Source organism: Callionymus lyra, chromosome 5, assembly GCF_982586985.1.
Source record: "Callionymus lyra chromosome 5, fCalLyr1.hap1.1, whole genome shotgun sequence".
NCBI lineage: Eukaryota > Metazoa > Chordata > Actinopteri > Syngnathiformes > Callionymidae > Callionymus > Callionymus lyra.
In genome coordinates, this window is record NC_141822.1 from 9,896,178 (window position 1) to 9,908,832 (window position 12,655).

General features: G+C 34.6%; 1 protein-coding gene across 1 annotated transcript in view; it reads left to right on the forward strand.

Annotated features, from left to right (window-relative positions):
* Positions 1-12,655, forward strand: part of astn2 (astrotactin 2) — a 407,558-nt gene that overhangs the window by 233,847 nt on the left and 161,056 nt on the right. Inside the window, exon 11 of the mRNA XM_087790735.1 lies at positions 861-1,011. Within this exon, the coding sequence (XP_087646861.1) occupies positions 861-1,011 (151 nt within the window). The remainder of the gene's footprint in view (positions 1-860; positions 1,012-12,655) is intronic.

The following is a 12,655-nucleotide window of genomic DNA, read 5'->3' on the forward strand; positions in this document are numbered from 1 at the left end:
CAGTGATGTAAGGAGGAGCCTGACCATGAATAGCTATAGGCAACTCAGTTTATGTTTACCGCCAGATTGTTTGTTAAGATAATGAACGATGATAATCATAAGATAATGATAAAATAATGAACACAAATTAAACAGAGACTTCCAATAACCATCAAAGTGATGTTGAAGGGAAGACATTGGGAAAAAACAAAAAAAAACATCAACATCATCAGATTCAAACTTGATGCAGAAAGTTTGGCAAATATACATTTTGTTCTTCAAGCGACTTACATTGTAAAAATATTTTGGACCCGATATAATGACTTCATATAATGCATCGCCTAGAAACCACAGTGACTGGAAAAAGATCCATTATTATTGACTTTGAATACTAGCGAATAAACATGAATACATTTGCAAAACTAATTTACCAAACAATGATTACTTTGTTAGAGATTATGTTCTTGTTGTTCCATTTATTCTTTGTCAGATTCAATACAATACTATGATGATGTTTACAAATTGTTTGTATATTACTATTATGTCTTCTGTGCGTACACAATGTAAATTCTCTAAAGAGTCACTAAGAGCCAACAACAAATGTTTGTGTATATCATAAAGCTGTTTATGATTCTGAAAAATTATTCATTAAATGCTGGTTTAGATGCTTTCCTTTTTTTTTGGAAGCAGAAATTTACTTCCTTTTGTGATGTCAGTAACTGTGTCAGTGTCGCATATGTTCTGTACACTTGTGATCCAACATCATCTTTTATTGCTCGAAAATGTGAAAACAAAAGACGGTTGTTCTTAATTTATAGTTGAAAACTGGTTATCGCCAGCATCCACTTGGACGTTGGAAATAATGAATCTATCTCTCGCAGGGAGGAGGCCATGATGTCAACTTATTTCGAGACTGTTGAGGACCTCCTGGCGTCTTTTGGACCCGTTCGTGACTGTTCCAAAGACAATGGCGGATGCAAGAAGAATTTCAAATGTGTGACGGATCGGCAAGTGGAGTCCTCCGGCTGCATGGTGAGTCTGAAACGATATCTAAACCCACAAATCCATTCACATATCCATATGTCTGGATCCAGATTGAATGGAAAATGCGAGTTGAGGTCAGCAATATAATGTGCTGAAGCCCTTGCTGAGATGGAACCACGAGAGTGAACCAGATTCAATATTCCGAGCTGAATTGAACTCTGCATTCTGTCTGTGTAAACAAGAGCAGGCAACGTTCACCTTAAACAAACTTAGATGACCAGAGTGATCGGTCAGAAATAAACAAGGTGTTTTTGTACGTCAATATTTCATAGAAAAGTATTATTTTGTACTGACAATATCCAATACTAGCCTCGATAAATTATTATTTTTTTAAATTTACTTTCCTTTTTAATTTGTATTTAAATATTCAACCTTTCTAAGTAACTGTTCAAAGTGCTGTTTTATGCTCATCCACTATATCATCATCAAAAACAGTACTTCTCAGAGGCAGCTATACTGACATACATGCAAACATGAACAAAACACATTGATACTAACAACATTTTAAATGGAAATAAAACATTGTGATCATAGTATTAGTTTTGATTTACAGAAATATGTTTTTGCTTAGATGAATGGATGGATGGACGAATATAAAGATAGATGTAAATATCGATGTACAGTATGCATGGATACATGGATGCATGTAAAGATGGACAGATTGATGAATGGACAACTATATAGATTGGATGTATAGATTGATTGATGGAGGTATAGATGTACGTATAGATGGATGGACAAATATATAGATTGATGGATGTATAGATAGATAGATGGATGGATGTATAGATAGATTGATGAATGTATAAATGGATCGATGGAAGCATATATAGATTGATGGATGGAAGTATGGATGGACAAATATATAGATTGCTGGATCTATAGATGGATGGATGGAGGTATAGATGGATGGACAAATATATAAATGGATGGATGTATCTATGGATGGATAAATATATAGATTGATGGATATATAGATGGATGGATAAATATATAGATTGATTGATGTATAGATGGATTGATGTATAAATGGATGGATGAGTTGATGGATGGATGGATAGACTGATAAATGGACAATAGACCAGTTAACAGACAGATAGACAAACAAACAGATAAATAGACAGAAAAATAAAAGGAAAGTGACTAAGGTGATCGCAAGGACTTATTTATGCTATTGTAAAACTGTCAGAGCCAATTGAAGAGCGATATTTTAGTTGGAGGCGGGACTTCTAGCTAGACTTTATGTCTTCACAGAGTTGTATAGTTTTTTTGTTCTAGTAAAACAAATCAGATTTCAACTGTCTAAATAAATCACCATAGTGTGCTCTGCTCGGCTAAACCACTAGTTACACTTTGAAAACAAAATTAATTCACGCTGGATTTGCCAAAAAATTAATGTGTTTGTTCATTAAGTAATTTTAAATTACTTGCATAGTTACGAACTTCTTGGATAACAACAATATTATTTTGGCATTATTGGTTTTCCTCCACACTATCAGTGCACAGAAGATTCACAATGAAACTATTGAGCTTCTGTCTCCACAAACTTATTCAAACTCAGAATCACAGTAACTGGCTGACATGTAACAACTTTACTGTATTGACAAGGACTAACAAGGCAGAATATTTTCTCCAATAAATCCTCTTACATGATTTGATCCTATTCTGTAGGCTTTATTAACACCAAGCTTGCTGTTTCTAAGGCTTTTGTCTTAAGTTTATATTTTATTTTCGAAGTGAAAGCCACTAAGAGCAGGAAAGCCTAAACAGATGTTGGCAGGTACTGTGGGCGTTCAATGTCGCCGCGGCTCTACTTGTATTTATTCATTATGTTTCCAAGTATTTCTGCTCTTTTGAAAGGCGACCTTCTGTGTCAAGAGTGTTTCTCAAGGACGAACATTTCTTGTTGAAGATGAGGCTGAATTACATGGGAATCTCATTTCTTAGCCGCAGAGGTGAGTTCTATCCAGGGGTGTTGCAATTAAAATAAGCTACTTGGTTTGAGGCTTTGTTCTGCGCCGGTTGTTACTGGTTACTAGGTGATAGAATTTGGGTTCCCATTACAGTATTTCACAAAGTTAAAGAAATATTTTTTGTATTTCTGTTTCCATTCATTGTGTCTCTCTGCTGTTTTCGTCAGTCAGCTTCGTAAACTAGGGGTGGGAAGAAAATAAAGTACAATGCAATATATTGTTGTGCTCTCTGTCCTAATAAGTAAGTAAGTAAGTAATTTATATTTGTAAAGCGCTTTTCCAGACCATGGTCACAAAGCGCTTAAACAATCAAAATAATACTCAATAAAACATATACTTAATAGATCAAGTCTGACCATGAATAGATCTGAAAGTAAGAACCAGAATTTTGAAGTTGATCCTGAAAGAAACAGGCAGCCAGTGAAGAGATTTAAGGATCGGGGAAATGAAAGTTCTTCTACTAGAGCAGCTCATAATTCTCACTGCAGAGTTTTGTATTAACTGCAGACTAAAACAAACTGTTACAATAGTCCAGACGAGAAGACACAAACGCATGGATTAGAAGTTCCAGATCATGTTGTGACAACATTTCCGTTTAAAGATTTTCTCAGTTGAAGGAAACAGTTTCAATCAGTTTTCTGCAGTGTTGAACTAGAGACATGTCTTTGTAAAATACAACACCCAGGTTTCTCAGGCTCAGTTTGACAGACTTACCTAATAAATAATCAATGCAAAGATATTTACTCTATTGTTACCGTCAGTACCTTTTCTGTCCTGTCCTGTTTTTGGCGGCGCTAATCCTGTAAACGAGGGTAAATTAGGCCTTAGTGAAGAAGACGACTTGAAAATCAACAGAAGAAAAACCACAGGAGAAAGACAGAACATACTAAAAAAACAAAAACAATGAAAAACAGATAAAAAATCTACCTCGAAGTTTTCACTGACTTTTACAAATATAATTTGGGTTTAATAACATTTTCTTATTATTATTTTCGTTAAGAAAAAGTTAAAATGGATCTTAGTTTACTAAGTTACTATCTTACTGTTCAGAACCAGAAAGCATTGTCCCGATTTTCTTATAACACTTTAGTAATGTAAGGCGCTTTAATGTGTCCAGCTTTATTTTTATATACATTTAATACGCCTCGATTACAGCGACCATTTCTACGACACCAAAAATGAGGAAAGAAAAATCTCAACATCCAACTCTAGTGTACTCAGCGACTACACAATTGTATACATTGTTATCTTTGCACTTTATTATCTCTTTGCACATTGTTCTTGTCCTTGCATTTATGAAACTTATGTAACTAATTTCCCAGAGTATACCTCCAGAGGGAAAAATATAGTCAATCTACTATCTACATTGACTATGATTTACTATGGTATCATTACACCGTTATTCCAAGATACTGTTCATCAAAAGACAATTGAGATTAGATTAGATTAGATAGACTTTTATTAGTCCATGTGGAGATCTCCCTCAGGAAATTACATTTCCAGTTCACAGCTGACAATAGAAGTTACAGCAATTTTCATAAAAAAGCAAGAAGAAGAACAAAGTGCAAATAAATAGAGCAAAGTGTAAAGAGATAACAAAGTGCACATACAAAGAGCATAGATTAAAGGAAATAACACCAAGACCTGAAAGGATACAAACATAGAATAACATAATTTTATTATGTATTGATGTATTTGTGACAGAAGAGGGCAAAAGCCTGAGAAGGTGCTCCGTCCGGCAAAATAATTGCCAAAATGCGGCAAATCTAAGGCGTTTAAAATACGGACGCATAGCCATCCTAGCCTTCATGTGACCGGGTTGACCCAAAGGCCTAGTGAACATAATTCTTAACATGATTGGTTGCTTACTGAAATGTGCCAAATATTGAATGACATTTTTATGTTATTCTTATCTTGTTGAGCTATTGTTCAACTAAAACAGGTTTTTTATAAAACAAGTTGCTACCCACTTTCCGGTATCAGAAACGACTGTCCTGGTTAACGTAAGGCGTAATGTTCGTGCACTTTAATGTGTTCACTTGTAGATGTTAAAGTTAAAGTTAGATGTTTTATGGTTATTTATTTTTCTTTTTCAGTCAAATATTGTGATGTATCATTGATGAAATGTCTTGCAATAGATCCAATAACGCAGATTTATTATTTTAGTATTATCTTGGGCCAAAGTTTTTAATTGTGTGTTTCCCGTATGGTCCCACCTTTATACCTAAGTTATGTAAGCCCGAAAACAAATGTGTTTGTAGTATCCCCTGTGTTTTCTCTGGGTCAAGGTGACCCGGAGGCCCGAAAAAAAATGTGTTTGTGGTATCCCTTATGTTATCTCAGGGCCAAGGTGACCCGAAGGCCCTGAGAAAACAAATATAAGTATTCTTTAATTCTTTAATGTTCTATTTGTTCAGGCTTTTCCTTGATTTTCTGGAACTCCTGTGTTGTTCTCAGTATTCTCTTGATCTTTAAAGTATATACTTTTTTGAGATAAATAAATATTACTTACTTACTTACTTACTTATGTTAGGTTAGGTTGAACTTTATTGTTCCTAAGGGTCTCCTTCGGGAAATTGTTTATTATAATTATTATAATATTATATTATTATAACTATTATAATATATATAATATATATATATATATATATATATATTATTATAATATAATTTATTTATTGTTAAATTATAATTGTTCTTTACTTGTCCTGATGCCGCCATGACAACGCTTTCCTCATCTATCACCAGTTAATAACGGTTCAAAGGAACCTCTCAGACGTTTTCTTGGTCATGAATCATCAATTATTTACGGAGCTAGCTGAAGTAAGTCGGCTTCAAAGTGAAGAACAATCAAGGGGGTTAATGCAAATATTATTTTTATTTATTTATTTTCATAGATTGCTTAGGGTTGCATATTTATACCTTTAATCCACCGTCAGATAAACAACCTGGAGTCTCTGGCTTTACTTCAAAGCCATCATGGCAAAGGTTTCATGACTACATGATGGTTAGAAAAGTGACTGCTTCTCATGTGGGAACATGTTGGTTTACTTTATACCGATGTATAATACGTAATACATCATATACATACATTTCATATAATATTGACTGGTGGTGCAGCTACAATAACATTATTTTCTAAAATAAAGTGATTTTAATTACATAAATAAATACATAGCACTATGTTTTTACTTTATTGTATCACATTTAACCGAGTTATTATAATAATAATAAGCTCTAGCGAATCTAAAAACACAAGTAAGATGTTATGTTATTTTCAAATTGTACAATATCTGGCAACATTATATATAATATTGACTGACCAACCAACATTTGTCCTCATGGCTGATATGAGATGAGTACAAGGCACAATGTTGTGTTTTTTTTTGTTTTATTTTAAAATTTTAGTTGAAGGTCGATTAAGGCCTACATTTATTTTAAATGGTTTTAGCCTGGGGGCCACAGGCGGCCCTTTGACTGTATTAACGTGGCCCTACTGACGTCAAAGATGATGTCGAAGCAAAGCTTATTTAGTATTTATTTAAGACTTACTTCTTTCTAAATGTAACCACAGGGTTTTTGTTTTCGGACTTGTATATATATTTTTTTTAAAAATTGATAAACCTTTATTCTTCCCTTAATGATTCCCTTAAAATGATTGAACCATTGTGTTGTCTCTGGGTCAAGGTGACCCGAAGGCCTGAAAACAAATGTGTTTATGGTATCCCTTGTGTTGTCTCTGGATCAAGGTGACCCAAAGGCCTGAAAACACATGTGTTTGTGGTATCCCTTGTGTTCTCTCTGGGTCAAGATGAACGACCACCCTGGCTTCCCTAATATATTATCTTGATCTTTAAAGTATGTACTTTTTTTTGAGTATTGTTTTGATTGTCTAAGCGCTTTGTGACCCTGGTCTCGAAAAGCGCTATATAAATAAATATTACTTACTTACTAACTTACTTACTTACTTATATATATATATATATATATATATATATACATATTTATATATATATATCCTGTTAATTTTTTCCAGAGCTGTATATATGTATACGTATATATATATATAATATATAATATGTGTGTGTATATATTTTTTATTAAAATATTAATCTATATTATTATTTCAACAATGTACAATACTTTAAAATATTTTTTTCTCTTGCGAAAAAATACAGTAGTCTATCAAAACAAATGATCTTTTCCGCACTGTTAGCTTCTTGTCCAGAAAGGTTCTCTGCATCCCCTCAGCCTGGATATTATCTTCTGTGCACTTCCTATTATTTATAATAAGGTTCATCTACAGTCTAGACGACGTGAAGAAGGGAGAATGTTCTCCATTAAGACCCACTTTTGAGTGAATGTCGGGGTACATTCATGTTTAAAAATAATGGTGGAAGATGAAACTTGACATGGCTTCCTCTGGCCTTTGAGCAAGGATGGAGTGAGTAAAAAGCTTCCAAGCCTTTTACAACGAGCCGCCTGGATCACTGGAAGATTGTCATGTGACTCATTCAGCGCTAAAACTCAATATTAATCAGCTTCTGTTATTTGTGTCGAATCCCATAAAAAAAAAAATTACACCACAATTTATTTAGTGGCTTCAGCCAAGTATTTCCAGATGGTGTTTAAATACACTGTCAGCGAAATATGATTTTTTTTGGTGATTTATGTGTGTAATTTTCCACGAGAAGATATTAAATATCATGTAAGGAGATTAAATATGTTCCACACTGATAACTGCTTGGTGTTAATAAACACGAGTCATATTTCCCATCGTTCCTCACAGCGGATACAGTCCGTTCCACAATTCTCTTGGTGGATTAAAAAAAAAGATAATAATTAAAAAAAAAAAATTCTCATGAAAATATTGTCTTATCTAGTAATGATTAATTACAACTACACTATTAATATGATTCTAATTACTCTTGTACTCTGTAAGAAATTCATTTTTATTTACAGTTAATGTGAACTTATTTACTATATTGACAGTTTAAATAAATAAAAACAGTTGCTTTAGATGTTAGTAAAAATATATTATATATAATTCTATACTTATGTACATATTATTATATACCATTAATAACCAAATTTGTTTCACCCTTTCAATTATTTTTTTAATTTTTAATTTTCATGAAAAATGTTGTGCAGTGATTACTATTCTTAACAACTACACTATAATATTATATTATTACACTTTTTTTAAAATGTTTAAAACAGTGCACTCCTGTTCACGTGCTGAACAAACATACATTTTTGTAAAAACTTTAGGAAGAAAGATGTATTTTTTGCAGTTATTGTTAACTTATTTACAACACATTTATATTAAGTTGTGTTTTTTATGTAACTGATTGTGTAGGGAAAACTATACATATATATATATATATATATATATATATATATATATATATATATTACATTAATGACCAAATGTGTTTCTCCCATAATCGTATTTAAGCTGCCATTATTTTGGGATGACAAGGAAAACCGGTGTAGTTTCACATCATGAATGTTTAGCATTAAATCAAAGTCCTTTTCATGTTACTTTCTGTTTTCGAACACTGATTAAAAAAACATGTATTTGTTCATATCAACACATGTTGTTTTGAGAACACCTATTTAATTTAATTTGATATTGTACAACACACGCAGATATCTGGCATTTGGCCTAGACATCTGTTGGAATAGAAGCAATTGGAGAAAATGGTGATTATGATTGTTCTGCAAAGAACATCTGCGAATCCACCAACAGCCATTCATTTAAGAGAAGCTTCTGCCTCGTAGTCGCGCGCCGGCTGGAGCTCAGGCTCCGAGCATAATTCTCTTCTTACAATCGGGAACGATCCAATCACACGGAATAAATATATATATCTGACATGTTCTTTGTTCCCCCTGTTCCTCACTGGAGGTCAGCCAGCACCGAGACACTCTGGGAAATTGCTCCGCAGGACCATCTCGGAGAAGATTGAGGACGGTGGAGCAATTGTATTGTGCGGGGCATCAGGAGAGGAAGCGGCCGTTCAAACTTCAATCATTCAAATACATATTATTTTGTGGCGTTTTTATGTGTAGTGATGTGTACTTCAGTCTCCTGTCATCAATTTCCCTGATTTTTTTGGATAGTGAAACTGACATTTCAAGGTCATTCTTTCAAAGAGACTTTGAAATATTGTATTTCTCTGTGGTTAAGCTTTTTTAGTTACTCACCAATAGAAAGCGCTTCCTACTGAATAATATTTTTTATTATAATATTATTTTATCTTTTAATGTTGTTTTTTTCTTTTTAATATTTTATCGACATATACTGTTGCTTTCAACAGGATTCAATTTTCGATTTTCTAAAACTTCTCAAAGTCATACAACTGTCATTATCGTAAACAATACAGTACCGTTCGATCGTCCCAACACAGAGCAGATTCACCTGCACCTGAAAATGTGAGTACTTAATTGACGCACTCAAATTGCCAGAAAATTGAGTGTGGATAGATGGACACTTCCCACCCTTAAGGACCGCCATCTTAGTGACGTAGATGACGCTAAACTGAAGCTACGTCATTGACGACGCGTCTTCGGAGCAGATACTGGCGTAAATGTCTTGAGAAAACACTAATTTCACCACAAAACAACACAACAACAGTAATAACAAATTGAAACACAAGTTAAAAACTTGTTTCAATTGGCGAAAAGTGCTGTGATAGTGTTCCAACATCTGGTTGCAATTAGTGTTAAAAAGTAGTAGAAGAAGAAGCTGTCGAGTCATTTCCGGTAATTGTGTAGCGACAGTGTTTGATTTGAGACTGTACTACCCTGTCCAAATTTGAGCACTGCGCAAGTAATTGAAATGTGTTACAATGTACTGTAAAGCAGTGGACTTAGAGAAGTGCGCAACTTGAGACACAGCACACTTGTTACTTGGTTTAGACTCGAAAAGGTCAATGTAATCATGGTATTTTTCTTGGTGTTGCTTTCTCTGTCTCACACAGTTTTTACCCATAACAGTGGTCTTGTGTACTTTATTTATTTATGGTTGAAAACTGGTTGGAGATAACATAATTCAAAATCAAAGGAACATTTTTTTGTTATCATCATTTATTTATACAGGTACGTTTTTATATGACCTGTTTATTATCATTTATATTCTTTTCTTTAACGCTTAAGGTTGGAGCCTATCCCAGATTCTATGGGCAAGGGTCGAGGGACACCCTGGATAGGATGCCACTCTGTCGCAGGACACCCCCCTCCCATTCGAAGCGAACACGGACTAATCTGTTTTTTTTTAGAGTTATAGACAATAATGTTTGTTCATTTAAATATAGCAACTGGAGCTCAGTTTCATCTTCGTCCAGAGACACTTAAAAACCTCCAAATACATCCATACTCTTTGACTGTAACATCCGTCTTTTATTGAAGCCTCAATATGAGGAATTTTCGGTAAAAAAAATGAAATAAGTCAGTATTTCAAGCTTGTTTTTGGCGGATGCATGCTAGGCTAGCTGCTATGCCAGTCTCATCTTCGTCCAAAAATACACTTCAAAACATCCAAATACCTCCATACTGCTCATCTATAACGTCCCTCCTGTATTGAACCCTCGACATTAGGAATTGTTCCTGAAAAAATTAAACAAGTCTATATTTTAAGCTTGTTTTTAGCGGATGCTGCTAGGCTAGCACATGTGCGGACACTTGCATTGTGTTCCAAAAAGGAAAGATTTTAGCCAGGAACTAAGAGACTGATAACTACCACTACAAACAAGTCTAAAATAGACTTAGAATTCATCATGTCGAGGCTTCAATACAAGACGGACGTAACAGACGAGCAGTATGGAGGCATTTGGATATTTTTAAGTTTGTCTTTTTTGGCGAAGAGTAAGATGAAGACAACTGAGCTCCAGTCGCTACATTAAAATGAACAAACATTATTATCTATAACTCTAAAAAGAACAGATTACCCTGAAAACAATCTCAACCCATAGTCTACATGAGAACTATCACTTTAAGCTGTTATATCACTATCTGGCATCGCCATAGTACAATTTTTTTCTCTATTCCTATTGAATAATAATAATAAATTATAAAGTTATATTATTTGTGTGAACACCGTTTCTTTCTTACTTCAGCTGTCTGAGGTCTGCCTCGAAGGAAAGGGTACATTTCATCCCTAAAAAAAAAAGAACAACTGCTGTGAACAGTGGCACTTCAGAGCTCAGGCATTTAATACACAGAAAAAAAAAAAAGTATTGAAATATTCCTTTGACGGCTCACGGATGTGGTATTACTGTCGTTCTCGTCTGGTTTGCATCAGTGTTATTTTAAACAGACTTGTCAGTGAGTGTGAGAACACAGAGTTTAAAATCCATTACCCAAGTCGCTCAAGACCTCCTGCGGATCCGAAGACAGCCGAGGTGCATTTTCGACTGAACTCAATTGTATTAAAAGGCAGACTTGAAGTTTTTTTTCCAAGTGATTTTTTCCGAGTCGTGTTTCTTTCCTGCTGGTTCTGTAAGTGGTTGACTATTTTTTATCTCTCTCAAACAAACCTTCTTAAAATTATCACAGTCAGTAGTTGAAGCAATTATTGTAAACAGCACTTGTTTGAATAGTTATGTGCATAATCCACCTGCCTTCGAGGGCCTTTAGTGCTTTTGTGAAATAGACCTCTGGTGATGATTGCGGGTGGATTGTCAAAATAGCCGTCTTTGTACTTAAAGAACCTACTTGAACGAACTGGAATGAACTTTTGACGTGGAGAAGCTAAATACAAATGTTCCCTCACAATTCCATCTTGTTCTGCGGTATTCTGGTAGACAAGGCTCACGGTATTAACTTTCCCATGACTTATCTGCATTATCGTTGAAAAAAACCTCTTATTTTGAACAAGATAACGGATCAAAGGTATGAATTGATTCTATATTAAATCAAATAAACACTATAATATCCCCCCGTTTATCACTTCAGTGTCAACGAAGATCTCATGATGTGAAGCCGGCATCATTAGTGAATCATCAAGGCGACGCTTCTCAGTAAAAAATGTAACATGAATTAAAATCCAACGCAATAATCCTCGACAAAGCCAGTCAGTTTGCTCACTCATCTGCCAGCTGATCCCTCGGAGCCTCTGGTGGTTCTGCTGCTTCCGTAATTGGCTCCGCTATCGTCTGCACTTTCGTAACTTCAATGATGCGTCCTCATTAACGTCCCAGCGTGATCAGCGTTGCTAAACTGGCTACCATTTGTTGCATTTGGTGCGTGTTTAGCACGTCAATGTCCTTAAATCGTGAGTTCATAGCAGTATTATTTTAGGAATATCCATCTTTCATAATATATATATTTATCATTTAAACACAATTCTAAAGTTTTCCTTGCTTCTTTATTTAAATGTTAAAACAGCCACTAAGCTAGCCCAGACATCACTCGTTCGCCTCCATTTAAATCTCCTCCTCTAACTACTTTGGACTGGGATGAGGTTGGTCAACCAGGAAGGCTGAAAGTTCTGTTGTTTTTGGTCACCCACGTAGCACTAAACTATCATTAGTTAATTTGCCTCTTTAGCTCCTAACCCGTTTGACTTCACAAAGCATTCAGGAAACCATTACCAGGGAAAGGTATGATCAAGATGTAATCCTATCAGAACCGTCAGCCCAAGATTAATGACAGTAGAC